The sequence below is a fragment of the Monodon monoceros genome, unplaced genomic scaffold (genome assembly GCF_005190385.1).
Source record: "Monodon monoceros isolate NGI ecotype Baffin Bay Population unplaced genomic scaffold, NGI_Narwhal_1 Super_Scaffold_7, whole genome shotgun sequence".
Taxonomy (NCBI): Eukaryota; Metazoa; Chordata; class Mammalia; order Artiodactyla; family Monodontidae; genus Monodon; species Monodon monoceros.
In genome coordinates this window covers 64,942,611-64,968,895 of record NW_021703784.1, presented here as the reverse complement: position 1 = coordinate 64,968,895, position 26,285 = coordinate 64,942,611, and the positions used below count along the sequence as shown (strand labels likewise).

General features: G+C 45.9%; 1 protein-coding gene across 14 annotated transcripts in view; it reads right to left on the bottom strand.

Moving 5' to 3' along the window:
* Positions 1-26,285, bottom strand: part of TEAD1 (TEA domain transcription factor 1) — a 264,117-nt gene that overhangs the window by 50,701 nt on the left and 187,131 nt on the right. For 6 of the 14 annotated variants that reach the window (XM_029207008.1, XM_029207009.1, XM_029207001.1 and 3 more), the window contains 8 exons: positions 23,798-23,862; positions 21,421-21,483; positions 21,269-21,331; positions 8,287-8,298; positions 7,374-7,508; positions 6,197-6,243; positions 5,233-5,294; positions 4,132-4,256 (listed from right to left, as the gene is read on the bottom strand). In XM_029207008.1, coding sequence (XP_029062841.1) covers positions 4,132-4,256; positions 5,233-5,294; positions 6,197-6,243; positions 7,374-7,508; positions 8,287-8,298; positions 21,269-21,331; positions 21,421-21,483; positions 23,798-23,862 — 572 coding nt within the window. Of the gene's footprint in view, positions 1-4,131; positions 4,257-5,232; positions 5,295-6,196; positions 6,244-7,373; positions 7,509-8,286; positions 8,299-21,268; positions 21,484-23,797; positions 23,863-26,285 lie in introns of all 14 variants that reach the window. The other 8 variants (XM_029207012.1, XM_029207000.1, XM_029207013.1 and 5 more) reach the window with 6 other exon arrangements.

The following is a 26,285-nucleotide window of genomic DNA, read 5'->3' as shown; positions in this document are numbered from 1 at the left end:
TAGATCTTCCTTTCTTCACCCTCTGCTGTTTTTCTCTTAGCTTCTAGTGGAGCCAAAGGTAACAGAGGGACTGACTTGCTGGTTCTCCACCAATATAAACAACCACCGACTCCGGGAAATGTCTGGTTTACACATGATGCAGAGCCAGCAGGGGGCGTTCATCCCCCAGATTAGTCTTCCCTTAGCTCCTTGTAGATTATGGCTGGCTACAGGTACACACATCAGATACAAATGGACCCGAGAACCTTTGGTTACAGGTCTCAGGATATGGAATCGACAGACCTGGATCTGAATCCCATTTCCAATGTCAGCTGGCTGCCTAATACTGGGCAGGCTATGTCATAGGGTTGGGTAAGACAGTGCTGGCTATCACCAGTACTACTGCTGGTAGGGGTGGCAGAATTGTGAAGAATCTTTAGTGGTAGCAGGTGACACGTGGTAAACCGAAGATTGAATTTCCAGCACAGCTGGGACTAAAAGAGGTGGCTGACTAACTGAAATGGGGGAGAATTCACAAGATTACTTAAAACAAGCATTCTGGCAAGTCTCAAGCACCAGCCTCTCCAATTATGTAATATGTGCTTCATTTTGCAAACATAAGGTGCTGTTACAATGAACATGTAAAAGCCCTTGAGGTCCAAGGTCACACTGAAAAAACATGTAGCATGTGAATGGTTTCTTTGGCTCTCAGACTTCCAGCTATAGGAAAATTTAAAGCCATCGAAAAGAAACTCACCTGGTACATTTAAACAAATTTGGATATACTACCCTTAAAATTTAACATCAAACATTAAGCATGTTAATTTGATAAGGAAGCCAACAAAGTGACAAATAATTAAAGGTCCTAAACAAATTCAACTTGGGATTCTGCAAATCTTTGTCTACATACAGACATGTACACACATTTCCCCCTACGTCTTTGCAATGGCTTGGGTTCACTGGAATCCTGGGTCTATGGGTAGTGCTGGCAAAAACCAAGCAAATAAATTAATGAGCTTGGTGCAGTGTGATTCTTTTTCATCCCTATCACAGCCCTATGAGGTAGGTAATTCTATTTCTTTCTATAGAAGAGGCTTGGAGAGATCGTTAGTCAATGGCTGTGGGCAGGTCTGAACCCTTTTCTGCCTGTATTGTCGCCCAAGAGGAAATAAGGCACACTTGGGGAGCAACAAAGCCAAGAGGAGAATCTAGTTTGCCTGGTCCTCGGTTCAGGGTGGTCTCCCTTAAGTCCCTCCTACTCTGGAAATTCACTCTCTAGTTTACCACATCTGTCACCATTAAAGTCACGTGTTAGAGTCTAAGCTAAAGAAGCAAACCTGTTCATTCATCAGTGAAAGGTCAAATCTAGTTGAACCGTTCAGATTTTTTTTTTGAATTTTATTTATTTTTTTTATACAGCAGGTTCTTATTAGTTATCCATCTTCTACATATTAGTGTATATATGTCAGTCAAAATCTCCCAATTCATCCCACCCACCCCCCTCCGCCACTTTCCCCCCTTGGTGTCCACACGTTTGTTCTCTACATCTGTGTCTCAATTTCTGCCTTGCCAACTGCGAACCGTTCAGAGTCTTAAGTGTAATCCTGAACATACATGAAACAAGTATCTCTGGACTCTATTCCAAGGACTTGGTGGGCCCTGCCTTTCTAAGCTAGTCACCAGCTTTCACCTCCTGCTTTATCTACAACAGAGTCATCGCCCCTCGAGTGCTCTTCTCCCTTACTCGTCCCTGCCCATATCGATGCTCTACCTGTTGGCATGAGGGCTGCTTCCTTGACGAAGCCTGCCCGGTTCCCTGTCCCTCATTCACAGCGTCCAGTGTTCTCCCTCCCCAGCGGTCACCACACTTTGCAGTGGCCTCATGTGTGACTATCGCCTCGTGTGCCTCCCCCACTAGACGTCACCCCCACCTCCGCCAAGGGCAGAGCCAGTGGCTGGCTGTGCAGCACTGGGCCGGCCCCTCCTCGCTACAGCGCCCTGAACAAGCAAGTGCTCATAAATGTTTACAGAATGGACTGAATGAATCTGCCGGTGATTCACAGTGTGAAGCCCAATTAACAGCAACAACAGGAAAAAGAGGAACTGGTCATCCTGGGCCCTAACAGGTCCATAACTGAGGAGGACAGTTACAATATGAGGGGGCTGCCATAGGCTTTTTAAATTAAAAAAAAAAAATTGTTTCTTTTTTTGGTGATAAAACATTATATTGAGTCTTGTAACAAGGATAACAACTAACATCTTGGGACTTCTGCTTCCCAATGTCTTGGAGTTCTATTCCTTAAAAAAATGGTCAGAAGCAAAGAGAGAGATTTGCTGATACAGGAGATACACAGACTGAAAACACAATCCAAGAGACCTTCACAATTGGTGGTGGTTCACAGTAGTGAAGAGAGTACACGGAAATGGAAGATCTGAACTCCTGGTCCTCCTGCTTATTGGCTAAATATCCTAAGTCATTTAATGTGCCTGGGCCTCAGTTTCTTCATCTGTACAATGGGGAAAAAAAGAATGCAGTTCACCAGCACGTTGAGGACAAAATGAAATAACCAATGACAATGTACTCTGCGAGCAGTGAGGTGTCATACAAACACAAGTTACAGAAAGCAGAAGCACAATCTGGGCCAAAAGCCCAGACTTCAGCCAAAGAACCATCTACACTTCTCAGACAGAAGAGGAAGAAAAGGAAGGTAATCTTTTTGGTTGTTTATTTCAATGCTCCCGCAGAGAGGGATTTAAGCTCTCACCATCACCCTTCTTGTAAAGCCACTCAGACACTAGAGAAGAGGGTCCAGGTGGCCTTCTCTTCCCTGTTCTCAATAATCTCATTTTCCTTGACCTGCCTCAATGGGCCCAATGACCTACTCTACATCTCCTTCTTCATTTTTTCCTAATTTTGGAGCAGGCTCTATTTTTCCACCAGCTCCCAGCATTCACAATTCATAGACAGAAATGTCAGGGGGCCACACGTGGGTTCCCGAGTCTCCACTCTGATGACGGCTGGCGGAAACCCCTCTACCTGTGGGGTCTCCCCCATCCTACCATAAGAGGCTTTCCAGCGAGCCAAAGTACAAATACTCCCAGGAGAGGTCACCTCCAGATGTCTGTATCCAAGTTACTTACAACAGACGGTGAACTCATTCATGATGATTTTTCCTGGTAACAGAATGACAGCAAGGCGGCAAATACCCAGAGAGCGTGGCACCTGTGTGCTTTTGGTAGCCCCCGAGATCAGCAGGGTGGGGTGAGGTACAAATTATGGAAAGGAGTTGGTAAAGCTCCCAAAGACAAACTCCTGATTTCTTTAGTTTTTGCCTTGGGCTCACCCACACACAGATGCAATGCTCATTAATCACAGCCAAGGAGTGGGAGGGAAGAAAGGGTCTCAGGCTTGTCGGGTGGGAAAGAAGGGAGGCTCACATATGCAGGGGAAATGGTGGGCCTGGCTGAGAAACAGGGGGATGACGGCCACTAGATGGGGCGGGGAAATGGGAAGGAAGAAAAGCTACAAATAGAGTCCAGATGCCAATGTTCTTGGTATTTATGGAATTATAATGCATCACATTCTACTTCAAATTACTTAAGTACTACTCTGTTACTTCTCCTTCAGAAGGTAGTGACTTGCTATCTTGAGAAGACACCGCTTTGAAAAGAAGTATAGAATAATGGCTAAATGTTTAGGCTTGAGTTTTAAAGACATGAGTTTGAATCTCTAATCCGTAACTCTGTGGCTATAGGGAAATTATTTAACCTCTCTGTTTTCTCATGTACCACAGAGCACCTACCCTTATGGGGTTTTGTGAGGGTAAAATGTGATCCTATCTATAAGCTTTGCACAAAGCACCAGCCACAGGGCAGGGCTCAAAACATGTTACATTTTACCACGTGCAAGAGCCTGTTAAGGTCCTTCGCTACAGCTCCAGCAATCCTTGGAGTTCGCAGTCCACAGCATCCATAACCATTTAGCTGTAAAGTTCCACGTATTTTGTCAACAGAAATACCTTTTCTCTTAATTGAAGGGCTGTTCCGCTATCCTCCACCAGGTCTGCTTCACACAGGTTACCTGTCAGGCCTGAGGGCAGGGAAAGAGGGGCAAACCCTGGGTTCAGGACACACCTCTCTGGGCACACTCACCGAGTCTGGGTCTCGCTGCTGTTCGAGGAAAGCTGAGAACTCCACCAGGCGGAGTTTGGTTGTGCCAATGGAGCGGCCCTGCCAGGCCGGGACCGAGGGAGCTGGGGCTGACGCAGGCTCAAACCCTGAAATACCGATCGATCGTCACCTTCAACCTGGCCGCTCACCTCCCCTCGGGCCTCAGGCCAACCCCGGGGCAGGGCCTACCAGGAGGAAAGGCCAACAGGCCCGTCCACCAGAGTCAGGGGGGAGCTGAGCCAGGCAGTGGTGGGTTCTGGTGGAGGAGCCCAGAGGCAGGGCTAGCCGGAGAAGCGCAATGCACGTGGCGTCTCTTTCTAAAGCTGGCGCCAGCTCAGGTTAAGGGCTGTGGCGTGAGGACACCTAATCCTGGGCAAAGGGGCCTCGCTGGGGACCACGACAAGAGTGACGAAGAGCGGAAGCAGGTGCTGGCAAAGATCTCCTGTGAGACAGGAAAGACAGGCAACAAAGACCTCCTATGCTCAACCATCTCCTTCCCTAAGACTGCAGTCACCAGCACTGTGAGTACTCTCTCGGAATGCTCCATGGTGTTGGAGCAGAGGGTGACGAGCAAATGCACGGCAGCCTGGGGAGTCTCTAACGGAGAGAGTCCCACTGAGCCTCTGCGCCTGCGTGCGGCGGGAGGCAGGCAGGCCGGCTGGGTCCCCGGTTTCTGGCCGGGCTTCCGTGTAAGCGCTCCTTTAAAAAAGCGTGCTCGGAATTGAAACGCACTTCTCTGAGAAAGGGTGAGTAAAACCCTATCTGCCCTCAAGACTGGGACTGCCCGACATGGCCTGTTTATGATGAGGGAGGAACCACAGCAACTTCCCCTTCCAAGGATGACCCAGGGTTCTAAGTGAAAGTGATCAGGCTTCCTGTTTCTTTAAAAGCCCATGAGAAGAGCTCTCTAGAGATGACCGAGGCGAATCAGGACCTGGGAGGGGACACCCCCCTGACCCTCCTGAGCTCCGGGCTAACCCTGCCTTAAGGAGAGTGCCGGCGAGAAGGGGGCGTCCATGGCTCTGCAAGTGAGGGAGGGTGTGCAGCTGTGGAACAAAGTAAGAGGGTCCCGCAGAGACTCACCTGGAATGGGGGCTGTGACCGCTGGCTGGATAGGGTAGGCCTGTTGCACAAAGGGCTTGACGCTGGAGACAGAGGACGGAGGAGAGTCAGAAACCACGACTACAGCAGCGGCTACTTCCCAGGCCTGGCCTTGGCCTCCCAGGGCTAGGGAACCACCTGGGGGCCTCGCCACCGTGAGGTTCCCTGTCTGCAGGTGGTAGCACAGCCCAGGCAGACCTCTGCCAAGACAGAGACCCAGGTATGCTGTCCATTTGAGACGGGCCAGCAGGCTGCTGGGGACCAAACCACCAAGCCTCATGCCAGTTCCGGGGGACGAGCTGGACAGATGTCAGCCTGCCTTGCACATGCTGCGATATCTACCTCTGAACCTCTCCTCTGATCCCTGCAGAGACCGAGGTCAGTGGTCACCATCTCCAGGCAAGGATTGGGACGTTTCAGGCTCTCCTCTGGGCAAAATAGCTCTAGTTCTTTTGAGAATACATGGGCAGGGGTTCCCTTCTGCTTTTATCCCTAGACTGCCCTTATCTTCCAGCTTACTGAGCTTGCTTCCCTCGCCCTCAAAGCATCAGTAGGACTTTCTATCAGCTGCCCCCACTACAGGGAAAGCCGGAACAAAATGAGCTATAGGATCACCTCCACTGCCCTCTCTCAAGCAAGCACTTTCAGGAGGACCCCAGGCTCTGCCCCCCAAAGCCATGAAGGGATGGAGCCCCTCCTCCGGTTGCCAGCTGCACGACCACTAATACTTAAGGTGGGAGTGAGGTGTTTACACGTCTCTCGGATCTGAGCAGTCTCTTTCCTGCTATTGGCCTCAGTAGATAACAATAGGGGATGACTTTGGTGATCTCAGGTTAATTCTCCCTTCTCCTCCAAGCCTGCAGGCAGTCTGGTGCCAGGAAACCTCTACCCGGGGTGGGCTGTGACCAGCCCCTAGTTGTCACTGCTGGCCCCTCCTCAAACTTACTCTTGTGAGGATCCAGGCTGTCCTGTTTGTATCATTCCCGGCCAGAACTGGAAGGCAAAATGCAAAAAGCTTCAGGGTTATGAGTTCACCTCAAAGCACTGCTCAGGATGTCTGTGCACTGTAATCTTTGCTAAAGACAGTGGGTTCAGATCATCCACCAGCTGCAAAGTGACCTTCCCTAAATGCAGATATGGTCGCTGCCCTGCAGAAGATTGCAACCTACAGCTCCCTCTGGCTTTTCTTCCAGAAAATCTCCTGGACGGCAGGGACTAGGCAGCAGCTCTTCAGCGTTCACCTGACACCCAACTGAAATCTGGGTGCACTGCAGAGGGTTCAAAAATATCTCATCTGACTGCTTTACCCATGTGCCTACCCACCCTTCTCCTCCTCCCTCCATTCTGAAATGTTTCCTGTGTAACATGTGCCTCCGCAGCTCCCAGCACCAGGGAGAGGACACAGCTCAGAACGAGAGGCCAGGAGCTCGGAGCAGCAGCAGAGACGCCTCCTTTGCTGTGAGCTTTCCTGAGCTTTCTGGTGCCCGCTGACTGGAGGCCTGCTGGAAAGGCAGTAGGATGTCAAGGAGTCAGAGAGCCCTGGGTATGCGTCCTGACATCGCCAACCATGTGATTATGATCACGTTACCCAAACTCTTGTTTGTTACTAATTAACTCCAATTTTCTCATCTGTAAAATGGCAATAACAGCAAGAGGCATTTAAGGTTATTTTGAGGATTAAATGAGATCATAACATTAAGCTGCTCAGCCCTTGGCAGGTGCAAAATGAAAATGATAATAGAATACTTCTGTCCCTTTAGGAGTTAGTTGCCATAAAGTGACCCTGAGGACACAGGAACAGAGACCAAGGGCCAGGATTAAAATGATAGAGCTGAAGAGGCAGATAACAACCTGGAAGGGCACCAAAAAAGTGATACTTAATTCCATGTCTTCAGGGACTAAGCTCCTTCCCTCTCCTTCTCCCTCTCTTACTCTCCCCCTCTCCCTCATTCCATGCTTTCTTTCACCATTTTGCACTCAGCAACAGGGCGCCACAAAATGGTCCTTACCCTCTCTTACACCTGACCCAATTAACAAGAAGTGCCAGGTGGATGGCTTTGTGCTTGGCCACGTGGACCCCATGCGCTCAGGGGCCATCATTATGGATCCACCTCATGACTTACCCCCGGCGCCCCTGGGAAGGTGGGGCGTGGAATCCCTGGCAGCCCCAGCTTGTTGTGAATGGCAGTGGCTGATACGATCTGGGCTGACGACATGGCGGCCATGTGCTGCAGGGCCTTATCCTTTGCAGTCTGATCCTTGAAGGTGACAGTGACACACAGAATTAATACACAACACATGGCTACCGGGCAGCTTAAACAGGCACAGCCACGAGCACAGGGACTAAAATACAGTGCCACAAAAAAGGCCGAAAAAGCAAACATGCACAGATAAATAAACACAGCCAGAAGGCTAAAAACACACTCAACCTACTGTAACTCTGAACGTTTACTGAGAACACCCAGTAGCAAGGTTTAAAAAGAAAAAAATCTTTAATCCATTTTCCAACAGAATGGGAAGCCTCTGAGAAGAGTGGACAACGTATTTATTTTTCCAGCTTCCAAAGGGAGATGTCTCCAATTACTTAACAGACTCAAGGAGAGGGGAAAAAAAAGGCCCTGCTTTCAAGCACACAGATGGGGAGGAGGGTGAGAGAAGAGGCGTGGTTGTGGATCTGGGGTAGGACCATCGCAGAGTGCTGGGAGGCCCGTCTGTGTGCTCGGCCTGGGAGCCCTGGCAGACACCTGGTGGGGAGGCTCAGAAGCAGCGGGGCGGCGGGGCGAAGAGGCAGGGCGATGACGGGGCCAAGCAGCATGCTGGCGGGGGGCATGCTTTCTCAGGTATCCCCGCCTGCGTCAAAGGCTAGACGGGTTCTTTCTATACCCAAGGACACAGGAGATGCTACCAGGTAAGTGGTTTCCCCTTTTCCTAAAAGGATCTTTTCTAAAAAAGCCAAGGCTGATAACACACAGCTAGCCAAAAAGTCTGCCAAGCACAGCTAAAGTACAGAATACTCAATTTGGTGAAAATACTTACCATGCTTGTTACCTGGATACAACAATAAACAATTTGTTAAAAGGAATGCGTTACAAAGGCAGGGTTATTTTTCTTCTTAGTTAAAAAATATATACGTATACAAACACATGATACTTGGGTACAATAAAATGAGTAGGAGTGTGGGGTTTTTTTTTTTCACATTTTAGGAGAAATGTGTGACCCAGGTAACTATCTAAAGGGCAATTATCAACAACCGCAACTCCCAACTCCTTTGAGCTGGTTCTGAGGCTTCCCCAGTACAGATGGAGAAATGGTCAGGCCCCTGGTGTGGGACAGGCCCTGATGGTGGGGCAGGGCTTCACACTCAGTAAACATATCAAGGGTCCTGGCTGCTTGCACAAGGTCTATACAAGCTATCCCAGGCCCAGACTCCATCAAAGCAGGAACAAAATGGTGACATCAGAGTAAAAAGAGCACGCTCCCCAGCTGTCATTCAGAGTTCAGACAGAGTGAAGGTCAAGGGAAGCTTCAGGCTAAGACACTGAGTACCAGCTGAGAGGTGGCTTCAATGTTTACAGATTTACCCAAAGGTGATGAATAAACATGCTGAGGTGCCAAAGGCAAGGCCAAAAGGAGGGGGGGAAAAATCAAAGCCTATAAGACAAGTACTAGAGGGTTCTAAGGAAGATCAATCAGGTGCTCCCAAGGTAGAGACACCACTTTGCCCCATAACTGCCAGGAGCACCGTGTGAATTTTCAAAACGCTTATATTAACCCTTGAAAAGGAGCCTAACGTTTGCATAAAATTTTATATTTCATACACTTCTCTGGCTCTCAACTGAAAAAACGAGCCTCATCTAACAGCTATTCGGGGATACGCATGGTCATAATGAGTATCTGTAAGGGCACTGCTGCAGCTGAATGACACCAGGAGGGCTCCGGAGGCCTGCAGGATTATTGGTCCCCAGAGACTGAAGTGATGCCTTTGCTGCCTCTGGTCAGATGGCATTCTTCGAGTTGAAGTTCCATTTGCTAATCTGCTGAACGTTCTAACCTGAAGCCAGCTTTCTCAGGTAACTTTCTTTTAAAGGCCTGAAACATTTCAGACACTGAGATGCCAGGAAAAAAGGCAAATATTGAAGTCAGTGGAATTTTATGATAAACTGACTGTGTGTGTGCAAATGCCCTACAGCCAAACTGGGCCTGACACATGCAAATCTCAGTGCGTGTCAGTCTACCCTTAGCTGGTCCTGCAGTTCCACCTGCCACCTGCCCCGCCATCCCCTCAGAGGGTAACCCTGGTATAATGAACAGGAAACCTGGCTCAGTCACACTTCCTTCCTTCTCTGTCAAGAGCACCTTGACATCAATACAAGCTCATGGGTTTCTCTTTGGACAAGTCACTTTGGACCCCAGCCCCCAAGTCATGTAACCCTTAATAAAATGATATCAATATCCTCAAGGAAACCAAAGGAATGGCATAGGTATAACCACAGGTGCCTTCCCCAACGAGCTACAAGCCTTACAACCTGTCCAGGGCCCAGGTGGGGGGAGCTGAGAAAATGGCAGCCCAGGCTGCTTGTCTGCCTGGCCGATGCAGACTGTGCAGAATAACCACAAAAGAGCTGTGGGCTTGGCTCTATTCCAAAAGTACGTCATGGGGCCTCTCTCAGACCTGAGACTTCTGTGTTTATGAAATGCTGATGACAGGGGCGGTTCTGCTTGCCCAAATACAAAGTGCGTCTGTGCACACTTGGGTGCAGTGACCAGGAATCATTAAGTCCAGGTCCACATGGAAATAAGTACCTACGTCTCCACAACCCACTCTTACTCTATTAGAGTTGCTTGAGATGTTTCCCTTTGCTAGGCTGATTGAAAAGTTCTTCAAAACGTTCACGAAAGTTTGATACTTTTCTTTTCTAACAGGGTAATCAGTCAATGAGGAAAGGAGAAGAGTTACCACCTTTGCTGTTTATGTCACATAGCTCCAGACGCTTCAGAATACAGTCTTTTTCTTTTGTTAAATAAAGTCAGGTTTGACTCTCTTATTACCCAGCATTCCACCAGGTACCCAAATGAAAACAGAAGTTCAGAAGCAGAAGAGCAAGTCAATTGCTGCGAGCACACCAACTTGCTCTATGCCAGTAAAAGGCGTACGTGCTGGGGAGTCTGGAGACCTGGTTCCAAACCTGCCCTCCACCTGACATTAATGGGCTGTATTACCTTGGGCAAATCACCTAACACTCTAATTTTCTTCAACTACAAAGGAAAGAGTTGTACTTTATTTTCTAAAGGTCTTCTGATTCTAAAAGTATTCAGAGCTGTGAGTTTGACATCCATTATAAGCAAATACATCTTAATACATATAGCTGAAAAACCACTAGTGAAAAGACAGCAGGATGTTAAAATTTGGGCAGTTCTTGGCCACCTGTCCTAATAGAGAGAAAGCCAAGTACAGAGAGGAAATTTTATCTCAAGTAGAGGTTCTTTCTGCACTTGACCTACCTATTTGAGAATAGGCAATTTCCTACAAATGGACTAAAATGTCTACACCAGTTATTTCCTACTTTTTGTAGTGGTGACATTCTGAGTACTCACTTAATTTTATAACATCTCCCCTCTACCTATGATATACGATGGAAAATTAAATTTTTTTGTTTAAAATCTAAAGTAACCCTGCAGATAATAAGCACCACCAGGGAGATCTCAAAATCAGAACTGAGAGACTGGCTATAGGCCTACTTATCCTGAAATGGGCGTACAGAAGGACACCTAGCTGAGAGATTTCAATTGAAGGATGTCTAAATTGTCATTTTCAGCCTAGAGATACATGCCTGGCTTTGAAGAAATTATAACTCTCAGTGTCAGACCTGACTAAATGGCATCTCTGTGTCATTCTAGTCTAATACCCTGGACTTTTAAACGTTCCACTCTATCATCACCATCTACCCCCAGAATAAAGGGGGGTGTGGGTGTGGGTGTCGCTAATCCATCCAAACAACAGTAGCTTAAGTAAAATCAAAAATATATGCTACATTTGTACACCACATTAATTTTATTCTAAGATGTTTTCACACGAATATTTCTGGGATGTGGAAGAGATTTACAAAGGATGAGCACATTGTTTTATCTTGAAAAACTTATTAAGTCAATACTGAGCTATCGTCTATGATGTCTTAGATTACAGAAAATACTGAGTGTATGCATGTGTACATACGAGTATGCACGAGGAAAAATGTGTCCTAGGAAAAAGCTTGGACAACTTCATATTCACTCCTTATTACTGATTTTAAGCCCTTCTGTTCCTAAGATTATAAAGAATGAGGCCATAAAAAGCCGAAGTGGGGAAATAGAAGGCATATCTCCCTTATCCAACCAAACCCAAACTCAAACCCACAACCTGGAATTTGGAAAATATTTATGGAGCAGGAAACATGGGTCTAAGACTGTTGATGGAGTGCTAAGAACAAACAGCCCATGCGACCCGAGACTGAGGGCAGACGAAGCACTCCAAGGCAGGGTGCACGTCTCAGTACCCACTCGACTCTCTTCCTGCCCCATTCCTGGCATACCGCACTGTCAACGGCCTCACTACCTCTGCCACGCGGGGTCCAGCAGGCCATGGCAGACATAAACTTCTCAGCCTGAAGCCTTTCAAACTGTTATTGTTACTAAGTAAACAGGCTTTCATATTTCATGAAGCAGAGCAAGGCTGCCACTACAACTCTGGGATCAGGTGACTACCTTCCTCTTGCTGCTGAAATGTACACAATGTTTGGAAAATGTCTTCAGGTGATATCCATGACAGGAAGGCAGCCTATCACAGATGCACATGGCTGGAGTGGTACGCTCTTCAAACTCAGGGAGATTTTATGAATCAGTCTCTGGAAAGTGGGGGACCCTTGCTCCCCCCTGTTTTCTCAGCTTTTAAATATTCTGGGGAATCAATTATCTCATAATTTTTAGGCATTAACCATAAACACATTTTAAAGATAATATAAAATGGCACATGCTTGCATGTACTATATTATAGTGGCTACATATGAAATCTGAGTGAACAGCATACTAAATCAATATACTCCTGCTTATTCAGGGGCCATCATTTCAGAGTTTAAAGACTCCAATCTAATTTCTTCATATGGAAGCCCACCAATACATCAGGAAAAATATGTACAGTCAAAAATAAAAAAGATCATGGATACAAAAACTTCTGATAGCTATTAAGTGTTCTTCTCCAAATATACCTCTCTCAGCAATATAAAAATATAGCACATGAGAGGAAAGACAGCAATTTGCTTGCAAAATCACTTTTTCAGAAAAAGACAAAACAATACTTTCCTAAGGAGTAATTCTGCAGATGTTGTTTCTAATCTTGCACTATGTGGATTCACATGACCTCTGCAATTATTAGCAGTAGCCCTTAAGCAGATAAACATCATAAGAGTCTATGATGGCTTGGAGAAAGGATGGAGGGCACTTGAATTTTTCTAGCCATGATCTCTAATTTGCTTATTATTAGAGAAAGCAGGAGTAAATACAAAAGGGCCTATTTCAGGCGGGCAATGGCTAATGCCAAGGAGAGAAGGCCCATTCATGCTTCTCCTGACTTGACATGTAATGAGTAGCAATTAATTCATCTTATTGTATTTCCAAATGCCAAAAACTCCATTCACATCAAAGAAAAATTTTCCAAGGCTTTTACCATTGTCCATTTTTAAATGTACTGTTCTATATTTAGTATTTTATAATTGTCAATAGTGTTTCCTTTAATTCTCATGTGGGGCTCAGCATCATAAAGGACTGCAGACCAGGATCTGTGATTTGTAGGTGTGCCTGATGACTCTCTACCAGGAAGCCTGGGATTTAGGTCTGCTAATGCCAGGTCTGGGTGTTGGGGAGAAGGCACCCACTAACTTTAGCCCCTTTCCCCGTGAGGGACAGTAAGAGGCAGGAGGCAAATCTCCCTTGAAAAGCCAGAAAGTACCAGCTCCCACCACTCATCTTCTCTGTTTCATTCGAACAGGCAGACACAATGAAAATAGGGCTCGGTTGAGGGAGACGATGCAAAAGCATCTCGAGTTAAGGCAGTGAGCCCTCATCCTCCACCAGCGAGCACGCTGTAAGGAGGCAGCATGACAACACAGCTCGCTTGGGCTGTGGTGCCAGATAGCCCTGGGATGCAGTTCAGACTTGTGACCCTGGGTGAGCCCCTTAGCCACTGCAGGGCTCTGCATCCTCACTTGCAAAGTGAGGACAACACTCACTTTCAAGAGTGCTTTGAGAACCACATCAACCACTCTGAGCACACAGTGCCCACAGCCTCGCCATTCTGTGGACGTGCCATCTATGGGGCCCACATGACCGACCATCCGGGCTCAAGTCACTGGAGAGCTGAAATGCTTAGGAGCCCTGGTCCTGAGTACATAACCTCTGGGCTCAATGTGATTGAGCACTGTTTATATTGGAGGCCAGTTAACAATGGGATTTCCCTAGGAAGGGATAAAAATGTAGAATGAGGCTGTTTCTGTTGTCCTTAAAGAGAAAATCCAGACCTGGCTCAGCTGACATAGAAAGGTAAATGTATTCAGTCTCCTAGTTTACACTGTAAGTTCTGTATCATCACACCGTTGATGAGAGGTTCTAATTCCACCACATCCAAGCACAAGAAATTAACTGCCTCCAGTCTTGGTTTTAACCCAGCTAAATTTAAAAAAAGGTAATGAAAATATTGCTGAGGAGAAAGAGTACATGTCATGAATGCAAAAGAACTCCCTGAAGTTTGGGAGATGCCAGGAAAGGCGGTGTATCATTTCCCAAATCCTGCAGCAAGGCCAAGTGCCTTGGTGCTGGCATTGAGACAAAGGAGGTGGTTGTTTCGGGCTTCTTTTGCCTTGTGTACTGCTAACAGTCAACGCCTGAACGAGCAAAGTGGCTCAGAAGGCCATGGGGAGCACCACTGGATGAAGTGCAGCGTGTCTTCCCCGTGGACAGGCCCATTCCTGGATAGAATCAGTGGTGACACAGCCAGGATTCAACAGTGTAGATGCAGCAAAGCCCCAGCAAAGTTCTTGAACTCCTCAAGAGAATTAAATCAACAATTTGAACTTTAAGCTCTCTGCTTACTGGAAGGAATGGCAGGTTGGAAAGAATGGCCTGCTCAGAAATCAAATCACAAAGGCCACCAGGGCGAGAACGAAGAAAATGGCCCCAGGGAGCACATGGAGCTCGTAAATTAGTCACCAACCACTGGACACAATCAGAGAAGCTCAGGCTTTTTTCTGCTCTACTGGGATGATGCAATGTCAGCAAGTACAGGCTTTTCTTCAATACAATCCAGAGCTTGACATGAATACGTCTATTGCCTAAGATGTATTCCTGCTGAGGTTAGGGCAGAACAAAGACTTCCTTTACTCTTAGCACTGTCTGGACTCATGCACTCACCAAAACACACCCCAAACCAGAAGCGGCCTGGTCCACCTTCAGGGGAAGATGAGGACAGTCCACAAAGATGAGGACAGTCCACAGTGTGGTGGTGGCCTGCAGAGCTTGGCTGTGGCTCTCACAAGCCTCTGAAGCCAGCAAGTAAAGGACCACCTTTTTGCTGCTATCAGGGAAAGGAGGCCCCTGGGCGGGGACTGGACAACCTCCCAGGACAAACGAACATATAGAGACTCAGAGCAGGAAACTCTTAAGTAGGAACTCTGAGTAGGAAAGAAGAGACTGTTTATAGCGCACAGAGAACATTTCTGCAGTCTTTCTACATGCTGGGATAATAAATCCATGGAGCTTAAAAAAAAAAAAAAGCAAAAACAGTTAAAGACCTTTTGATGAATTAATGGTGAGTGAAATAATTCAAAGTACAGAATCATGTCTAAAGTTGCAGGCCAGGCCTCAGTCTGTACCACACAAAGTCTTCTCAGACGGGCTGCTGCCTCTCACTGCTCAATTGCAGATTCCAATGAGGGGATAAACTAGGGAACAGGGGGAGATGGAAGATAACACATGAAACCGGCATGGGCAACACTGCTGTAGACCCAGCTGGTGACACAAGGTCCAAGGGAGATTTCTGAGTCAGCATCTGTGGAATTCCTCAATGCATGTTCCATAGACCTATAAGCCACCTGCATGCTGTAATTGCACGGATCCATCTTCTACTTTATAACTAGAACCAGGCACCTGAAGAGTGGTGGGCCAAAAGGATCTTGTCTGGGCAGGGGCCAAACATGTGGTCCTCCCATCACAGAGAAATGACTCTGTTCTAGACCAGCGGTTATCACACTCTGACTTGTCTTTTAGACATTTTAGTCAAGAAAATTAAAAAAAAATAAAAGTATATATTTGATGTCCAATATTCTGGCACTCTGGTCACAAATGCCTTGCAGTTCCAATCCATCTTAGGGCTTCTGAATCTCACCTGCACTCTGCTGGCCCCTTCACCCTTTTCCCTACTGCCCCAGTCTCCCTGCTGATGGTTCTTGGTCTCTTCACATCGTTCCTTGACCTCTTCAACTATCCCCTAGTTTTTCTTGCCCCTTGCATCTCTCTCCTGTGGTTGAAGTCTGTGTCCAAGGCCATCCCAAATTTTTGGCCAAGTCTATCCTAGCTCAGGCCAGGATAAACTATAGAGAAGAAGTCTCAGGTTGGTGCCAATGGCTTTAGCACAAGTTCATAGTAAACAATGGGTAAAAATCTAGATTAGTTTTAGGATAAGGGCCAAAGGAGAAGAGATAGTTTTCACTGGATTTGATTTTCTCAGGGAAATACTAAATGGCAAGGAAAGACACTGATGGTGGGGGGCTGAGATTGACTGAGGAAAGACAGTAGGTAGAGGAAATTAGAAAAAGTAAGAATAATGTTTTGCCATTTGATTTCTTTCAGTTAAAAAAAAAACAAACCTTAAAGGAAATATAATGAAAAGAATCATTTCTGGATAGTACAAACATGAATGCTTAATATGTCATTCTCTGTACTAACTTTTTGGTGTATTTAAAATTTAGCAACAAAAACTTCATAGTTAATTTTGATGTACACTCTCAGTTAATGGCCATTACTTTAAGAGAACCCGGGCTTTAATAATGTAAGTTTTTTTTTAATGTTTTTAATTTTTTATTATCTATCTATCTATCTATTTATTTTGTGGTACGTGGGCCTCTCACTGTTGTGGCCTCTCCCGTTGCTGAGCACAGGCTCCGGACGTGCAGGCTCAGCGGCCATGGCTAACGGGCCCAGCTGCTCTGCGGCATGTGGGATCTTCCCAGACCGGGGCACGAACCCGCGTCCCCCGCATCGGCAGGCGGACTCTCAACTACTGCGCCACCAGGGAAGCACTAACCTAAGTTTTAAATGCTGCCTTCGAAAAGTTTCAGTGTACAGTTTTCAGACTTAATAAGAATAGAACTTTTTAACATAATTCACTCTTTAAAAACAATGAGCAAGAAAGAGCATGCAGCAATCAGATTGGAGTGGAGTGGGGACCAGCCGAGGGTGACAATACGGATGGATAAGAGCCACGGAGCAGGGCCCCAGGGGTGCTTGGTCGGCCCCTGGTCCAGGCCCACATCTTGCTCCCTTGGCTTCTTAGAGCAGCCCCTGAATTAGCCTCCCTGCCTCCAGCTTTGCCTCGCTCCGCGCTATCCTCTAAAAATGGTTGGAGGGATCTTTCCAAAGCATAACTGTGAACGACCCCTGCGTGTTCCCATGCTCCTCAGGGGAACCTCACCCCTCCAGTCTCATTCCTCATTCCATGCCTCCAGCTAGATGGGTGTTCTTCATGGTTCCCCCAACCCCCCCACCCCCATTATCTGTGGAAATTCTCTACCTTCCTCTATGCTTAGTTCTAATGGAACCCCCTCCACGGGGCTTTCTTTAATTCCCCCACACTCAGAATTAATCATCCTTTTCACTGCGTGGTCTTTGCACTGCTCTGTTAAATTTCTACTGCAGAGCCCCCTAGCTGGGGACAATCCACTGGGAATCTTGTATTTTCCCCAAATGTGGCCAAAAATAACAGAAAGAATGAGTGTTCCCCCAAAACAGAGACTCTTGTGTATTCAACTTTCCACGCCCAACATCTACTAAAGGGTCTAGAACACATGGCTTCTCAATGGAACCATTACTGGACTGAATTAAGTAATCATTTCTGCGCTTTTAAAGTTCAAATCTACACGGAAATCTTAAAACTTTTACTAAAACAATTTTGTTTTAAACGAAAATTAAAATCCACACATTTTGGGGTGATCTGGCTCACAAACAAGCACTTTGAGAACCAATGCATTTAGCAGAAGCATAAAGCTGACCTTTGAAACTCATCCTAAGAGATTTTCAAGAGCGTGACTTCTGTAGCTAGGATGACTCATCCACAACCGTGACAGGAGAATAACCACTCTCTCGAGCCTGTTTTCTTCAGAAGGCTACGGCAGAACAGGCTACGGAATTTAGAAAATGTGGGCTCTAAGTGGGACCCCCAAGCTGTCCCATAAAGGCCGGATGCACGGCTGAGAGGCGGGCATTTCCTATTCCTTCTGCCTAAAGCAGTGTGGGTTTTCAAACCTTATTCAACAGAACCAGCCAAAGAGGCCACTGCTAAGGATGAGAGAGTGTGAGCTTTAAATAAAACGGCTTTTACTCTTTTATATATGGAAAATTTCGAGTAAGATTTCAATCTGAAATGTGAGTTTTGCTGCTTAAAAAAGGCTGGAAAACCACTAGCCTCAAGAATTCTCCTGCACCCTTCCTGGGAAAGTGAAGAGAGGCTCACAGGCAAGAGGGTGCCTTCGGAAGCCACACCTGGCCCTGGCCCTGGCCCTGGCCCCGGCCCCAGGTGTGAGCAAACCACTTTTTCAAACCCCGAGGGAGAACAGGGAAATGAAACTTGGCTTCAGTCTTCACAGGAGGGCCACAGGCCTCTGTCCACCCCAGAGAACAGAAATCCTTTGACTTCAGAGCATGCGGAGAAATGGCGAGAAGCCCGGCTGGCAAGGCACGGCAAGGACAGGTCCGGAGATGGCCAGTCAACGGCTATCTCCTCCAGGAAGTCTTGCTGCATCGTCTCAGACAAAGCACGGCACCTGTTGTGAGTCTGGATACTTCCTGCCACCCCTACCCCTGCTCAGAAGCTATCCTTGCTGTCTACTGAGATGACTTCAACTTCTGTAGTGAGTTTATCTCATTAGCCAGTGTTGGGAGGCCAAGAAGCCAGAGGCTATCAGCCTGACCCCACAAGGAACTCGGCGAGGATGCTCATCCCTGCCTCCCGAGAACGTTAGACTCCAGAGCTGAACAAGAAAGTGCAGACAGAGAGAGGAGTTCTATCCTCCTACCACGCCAAGGGGCCTGAGCCCGTTTCCTGGTAATGGCTGGCAGGAAGGTTAAGGAGGGCATCTTTAACATAAAACGCCTGTGGGAGGTGAAGGCAGCAGGATATCTGCAGGCAGGTGGCAGCCAGCCTTATTCTCCTCAACTGTCCTAACTCCCTCCGAGTGGGGACGCAGCAGCTCTGCAGCCAGGAACACATCACCCCGAGATACTGATGACCGTGAATCCCAAATTAGGCCCACATCTTGACCGATGGCTCAAAGTTTAAAAATCATCTTACTTCTAAAATGTAGTGGCTGAGGGACCGTGGGAAGCAAGGCCTGCACGCCCAGGTCCAAAGGAGCGTGAGGGGTGGTGACACGTTATCTACAGTGTGTACTGATGAGAAGCCTACTGCTTGAAATCCACTTCAGCCTCCGCTACAGGAAACCCTGTCTCGAAGAGCAGTAGTTTAGGATTCAGAAAGTTCAAATCCTGACTTCGCCACTTCCTATGCTGGGTGGCTTTTGGTGAGTTAATTAAACCTTTGGATCCCTGGTTTCCTGAATATTACTCCTGAAAATCTGAGAATGGAACTCACTTTGTAGTGAGCTTACATGAGAGAACACACAAGAGGCCCTGCACTGCACTAACTCCTGTCTTTCATGCCCAAACTCAGCAGCACATTGTCCATACAGCTCGTGTCTGGGACTGCCTACACATTTAACTTTGGCTCTTTCTGCGAACACTTATCCTACAGTGCCCTATATTTCACATTCCCATTTCCACGGCCAGCTCTGTGAATAGAGGATTGGTTGTTAACTGCCCACTGTGATAAGCGCCATGCCTGGAACGCTCGACTGGTATTAGCTGATGGGAAGAACAAAGGCCTCCATTTTTCCAAGAGTAATGAGGTAGGGAGGAAGGAAAGGAACCGTAAGAAGATGGAGGTGGTTCTTGGAGATGAAATGCTGAGCCAGTTGCTACCCCACTGCCTCTGTCTCTGCCTCTTCTTCGTGCCCGCCCCAGAGGACTGGCTAAAAGTGGGGGGGAAGTCTTTTTGTAAGAACAAACACAAAAACGACTGTGTGTTGGTATGTATATGTATAAGATAATGGCAAAACTGTTTCCATTGAGGAAAATTTGTAAAGTCACCAAGAGAGAAAAAGAGTGCTTGTGGAATCCCATGGGGATCCCCTCTGACCGGGAGAGCTTTACCCACCATTTACAGGGCTTTCGGTCCAAGGCCATGTGCCCTGGTGAGCATACAGGAACCACATAGTGCAGAAATAGAACAATTCATAACATCACAGATGGAAACACAAAATTGATGTCTGTAAACTTCTTTGTACATCATTAATCCGTTAGAGAAACTAGAAACAGAGTGAGAACTTGAGCAAACACTGGGGTAGTTACATCCACATAGAAAGGACTGCACCTTTGGTTAAAAAGCAGGAGCTACGAAGTTATTTTAGTCTTCCAACTGCTCAGCCAGTGCAACTAAAAGCCAGCCACCATCAGCCACATGTGTGAGCGAGCGAGCCAGCATGCTGCCCACTGCAGAGGGCACCCCAAATGCGCCTTCCTGGTCGCTAGACCTATTTCACAGTCAGCGTCGTTTGCATAAAAAATGTTGGAGGCCTTTGGGAAGGGTCCCAGTGTTCACCACTTGGGGCTGTGAAATCACACTTTGTCCTTTAGTTTAGAACAAAAACACAAATTTACTTAATGTATGGGGGGAAAAATCAGAACAGAACCAAAAACAGGCTTGTGGGAAAGACAACAATATGGACTACAGATTCATTTTTATTATAAAGTAAAGCTCCTCCATGCAAACTATAATCCCTTTGCATTTCTCAAATAGGGCATTATGGAGGAAAAAAAGTCAGGTATGTTTTACTGCAAGTTTTGGAACGAGAGAAAATAGGGAGAACTTGCATTTTTAAGTCGTCCATGCCTCTGTTTTTGCTATGAAATATATTTTAAAAGACTGGAAAATGAGGCACATGTGCAAAAAAAAAAATAAACTCAAGTATAAATGGAATTGCAAACATGGATTTGATCAAGAGCTTTCCCATCTCTAAGACCTATCTTTTTTTTAAGCCCTCACCTCAAATTTCTTTTTTAATTAACAAAGCCACACACTTAAAAAACATTAAGCAATGTGGAAGAAATCTGGCAGAAAATACTCTCTGTTGGAAGAACTCATGAAAAATTACATGAAGAAGATGTATTTTTCATAAGTACTGAAAATACATCAAAAGCACAAATTAAAATAATTTCTAAATTTTTTTCAGAGTAATTTCATGATGGCCACTTGGAAATGATTCATTTATAATTTCTACACCAACTTTGCATCTCTTTGACTTTTTCTCCCTCTCCTAGCTCAGGGCTGCTTGGTGGTTATTTGAAGGGTAAAAACAAAAGCATGTTTCTGTGCTGAAAAGTTATCAAGACCAGCTCTCTGCTGCATTTGCATTGTTATTAGGGACACACACACACACAGACACACACACACACACACACACTCTCTCTCTCTCTCTCTCTCTGAGCTTAATGTGAGGCTAGTACAGAAACAGAGAGATTAGACACAAAGAAATGTAAACAGCTCTCACATGCGAGGAAACTAGGTTACCAGAATCCCAGCACCAGGCATTCACCAGTCACCATGGAAAACAGGAAGTGAGATGCATAGCAACCACAAGCCAAAAAGCAGGAAAGCGCATACCTTTAGCTTGGAATGAAAATCACGAGATTTCCTTCTGGCAAGAACCTGAATGTGACTAGACACCTGCAGGGTAGGGGAAGGGAGGAAAACAAAGGAAAAGCCTGTAACCATGGAGATGAAAAGCCCCCTACAACTGGGCAAGCCAGACGTACCTTAATGGCGGCTTGAATTTCTCGAACTTTCTTTCTTGCTAAGACCTGTATATGACTAGACACCTACATTGTTCGGGTTTATGAGGGGAAACAAAACAAAACAAAACAAAACAAAAAAAGGAAATCAAATATAAAATCGCTACTCCTTGGGAGGGTTTCGGGGTGAGGGGGGGTGGGGAAGGTTATTTGCATCTCAACAAAGCTCTGCAGTTAGGAATACACAGTCCCAGCCAGACACCAAGCCCCCAGCGCTGCTCTAAGCTTTTCAGACTGGGTCATCACTGCAGTGACTGGAGTCAGGATGAAAGTTGAAGCTAATCTTAGTTTTCTCACCCAGGAGAAATCATGGGCACGGGATGAGAGGGGGAGAGTGGGGTTGTTTTCTTTATAAAATTAAAAAGGTGGGAGTAGAGGTAAATGAAAATATTTATAGCTTCTCAGTATCAGGAGGGAAAATCCCTTTTTCTCAATTTAGAAGAGACTATCCATAAATTAGCACATTCCGCAGAATCAAAAAGCTGAAGCTGTAGGTTGTATTCTGATCTCATTAAGAGCTCTGGATTCTGTAGCAAATGTTAAAATAATACTGACATGTAAATTAGATCTCAAAGAGAAATGGAAAGACCCAGTTAGCAGAGCTTTTTTTTTCCCCCCTTATAAATATCTTTAATCCTTCCACTCTTTTGGGTATTGACTGGGCGCCAAGTGGATTTGCATATTATTACAGAGCGAAAAGTGTGAATACAGCCAGCCAGCCATCCTGTTAAAAATCTGGGTTGAAAAACCACACGGATTTGCTGAACAACAAATTCACATTGGAGAGGTATCACCAACTGCCGCCTAAAAACATCCCCGGGATGCCGGGGTGTGGAAACAAAGCCAAGCCCGGCTTCTGAAACACAATGATTCCACTGGGTAAACAAATTTGCATCTCTTTCAGCGGGACTTGGTTAAATTTAGAAGTGTCCCCCCAGTGAAGGGGTTGGGCACATGACCAGAGCTCATAGACCAGCAGACAGCCCAGGTCCAGCACCTTCAGTATGCTGGGAATTAAGATTTGTCTGTTTCAGAAATTTAGAACCTCCCATTTAGAAGTTCAGCAACTGTGAGGCCATTACTTGATTTCAAACACTCTAGCCACCCTAAAAACAGGATTTATGATAACAAATGAACCTCTTATCTCTAACTTTGTCTTCGAGTTTCAATTTGCTTCTGCATTTTTTTTTTTTTTTAAAGTACGGAGAAGCAGGAACTCCCCCATCCTCTTCACCTCTCCATCCTGCTCCTGCTTTCACTTGTTTTCACCAGAATTTTGTTCTGATGTGATTCTCTGACTTGCTGAGGGCCACAGTGGGGGGAATATCCACCGAACAGACAATGCCCTGCCTCTGAGCTGACTCAGCAGTGGGCTCCCGGCTGGGGCACGGGAGCGTTCCTGGGGAAAGCTCTCCCCGTCATAAACACTCAGGAAAACAACTCATCACTGAGCAGAGGACTGGAATCTGCTGCTCAGGTTTAACGAGACCACAGTTGAGCTCGCCTTTTGGTTTGATTATAGTTTATAAATTCATGCCATTTCAGTCAGCATAGGTCAACATTAAAATATACATATATATTTTTTTCTGTTAACAACTCACCCATGAGGTTGGTTTGATGGTTTTCCCCCCTTCCATTTCTTTCTTTTTCTGTTTTTTGTTAAACACTAATTTCTCATCCGTTCCAGTTCTGAACTGGGTCAGAGATTTGGGCTGCTTTACATCAGAAGGAACGAAGAGCGCCAGAACGCTGACAGAGGGCAGAGGAAAATTCCTGACCCTGCTCTGCACAAAGGTATTGTAACTTCATTTCAGTCACAGCAGCTACTGACAAAAAGCCATAGCTTAAGGAGCAACAGTTCCCTGGACGCACATCATTCAGCCTTATATTCCAGCCAATACTCATGGCTGCTGGTGTTACTTTTTCATTGAAATGATGACTAATATGTAATTGTTCCAGGATTTTACAATGCGCAAAATCTCAAAATTTCATGACTTGCAAAGTATACCTGCACCTGCAGCTTTTGAAATGTTTGCAGATGCACAGTTTCGGAAAGAAATTTAACTTTTACAATACAGTACAGGAACAGTTCATACACTGTCCTTAGCGGTGAAACTTTCCCACATGTGTATAGAAGGAACTCCAGAGACCACATAATAAAAGGTCACTGAAATGATGAACAGTGAAAACTGAGCCAATTTCAAACACCTACAACACTGACGTCCTTACAGGGAACTCCAATCGGGGGCTCCTAGGAGCCAAAGCACAGACAGCCACTGCAGCCAAAATGCCTCCTTGGGCCATTCGCTAACATGCACAATTTCCAGGTCGGTTGTTTTACCTGCTTTCTGGTCCTCGTCTTCCCTGTCCTGAGTTTGATGTATCTGGCTATCAATTCATTCCTACCTGAAAGAAAGAAGAATTTACAATAAAGTAGGTTACTTTGGGGTGGGGCGGGGGAGGGGGGGAGCCTCTGAAAAACTAAGAATTGAATTCAGAATCAGGAGTTTTTGTTGCAACTGTAAGTTTATTAATGCTAGAAAAATAAAAAGGACAATCGTTTGCAAACAATATTTCCTAGGAGAAATTAGGACGAAGGGAATTTAATTATGAACTACAGTCAGCAATTGAGGAGAGAAATGTGCCTTTTAAAAATGTGCCTTTGTGTTTGCATGCTTGTCCCTAAACGGATGGTCACTTGTATAAAAAACAAATACAAGGATTAGTGTGGGAGTATACAGACCTGGTTCTGTTCCAGTCTTATTTTTCATATTCCTTCTCACCCAGGTTTCTACTCAGAGTTAACTCCAGTTAAGAGTCGTAAGAGCCACGAGAGGATGAACTGCTCTGGCCACGGAAGCACAACGAAAAGAAGCTACAGTATGAAGACAGACACCCCCCTAAATGTAGTCACTGTGCCAGTAACAAACTATACACAAAACTGTCAGCGCCAAAAAAAAAAAAAGACTCAACCTTTTCCAAGCTTTATTACCTCTGGGGGAAAGAAAACGCCTTAAAGTATAAACAAATACCTCTGGTCCCTACTGCAAGAGACTGAGAAATCTCAAAGAGACGACCTGAACTATAATATAATGGGAAACTACACCCCCAAAGCCAAGTGGGGAAATGTATTACTAATACTATATGAAATATAAATGCACTCATACGGGACACGTGGGTCCAAACTGCCACTATAATCATCACGGTATTATCTAGTGGTCTAATTTGTGTTTGCTGTCTTACACCCCACACATACTGCATAGCTGAAGACAGCAAGAGATTTTGTTTTGTTCCCCAAGGTCTCCCCAGCACGCAGCACACTGCTGGGCACACAGAAAGAAGAAATGAGGAACTAACACAGCCTCTGGTGACAGAGAGTACCACAAGCCCCAGACCTCCCCAGCAGAGTAAAGAACTGGCGGCCCTGGTGAGAGTGTCTTTATGGGAATCTTGCCTGAGAATTCTAAAACCTCTCCCATTGCTGCCTAGAACATTCCTGTAATTATGGCTCTGTTCTCCACCTGCCCGTGTTAGGACCGTGCAGGATAAGGTTGTCACTGGAAGGCAAGGGAATCGTGGAATCTTGGGGCTGGGAAGTACTTCTGAGTCATCCTTTCCTACCCCTAAAAGTCTAAGTCCTTATGTAAGCCAGCACTTCTAGAATTAAGGAAGTAGCCCATGCTATCTTAAAATATACTGAAGAATTAAAAGACCCTCCTTATTTGAGGCTTCCTGTAACTTTCATCCCCAGATTCTTTTTGTTCCCCTTAATAAGAACAAGGCTAGTTCTTAATGCACATGACTGCCTTTCAGATATTACTGACAGCTTTCAGGTCCTCCTGCAGTTTGTATCCAGGCTAAACCTTTCCTGTTCCTTTGTTATCTGTGATAAGCTTTGGAACACTCCCATATCCATCCTGTGACCATCCTTTGTCTAGTTTCCTTTCATAGCCTGGAGCCCAGAACTGTAGTCACCTCCCTGGTCCTAAATACTCCACCTCTGTTAATGCAGCCTAACACTGCACTAGATTTGGGGGGAATCACAATAAACCGTCAACTGATGTCAATTTGAACTCTTAGGTCTTTTTCATATGGCCTAATTCTCAGATACATCCGTACCCCCCTACCCCTGTTCCCAGTCTTTTCATGCGTAGTTGGGATTTTCAGATCCAAATACAAAATGCTGTGTGTATTTCTATCGCACTTCATCTTATTAGATTAAGCCTGTCATTCCAGTTTTTGAATCTCAGATCCTGATTCTGTGACTGAACTTACCCTTTAACCATAGGAAAAGGACCTCCAAATTCAGTTTTGAGGACTGCTTCTCAAAGCATTCTCTTTCAACTTTTGAGAACTACCAATATCCCCTGTAGTGTCATCGGGTCTACTTCTCCATCTCTCAGATGGTTGTACAGATTTTGCAATTTGTTTCAAAGGCTGGCTGACAGCAGAGCCCAGCTAGGAGTGCCTAATTACCAGAAGCCAGACCTAAATGACAATGTCTGCAGCGGAGCCAAGCATCCTCCAGCTCAGGGCCTCACTGTGCACCCTGTTCAGAGCTGAGTGGCCAGGACGAAATAAACCTAGGGCTCTGAATTACATGCAATTTCATCTGAACCTTGTCCAGATGGGAAAAACGTCTCCTGCCGCCCCCCATTTGCTTATTTTCTAGGAAAGCAGACAGAATAGCTTGATACAAGTGGCATACAACCTATATCACCAGTTTTTAATTTCTTATGGCATTTGGTTGAATGAATGAGATCAGTACCTAGGACAGCCACGTTTGACTGTGCACCCTGTGGTTTATGCAGTGGCATAAACAATGTCAA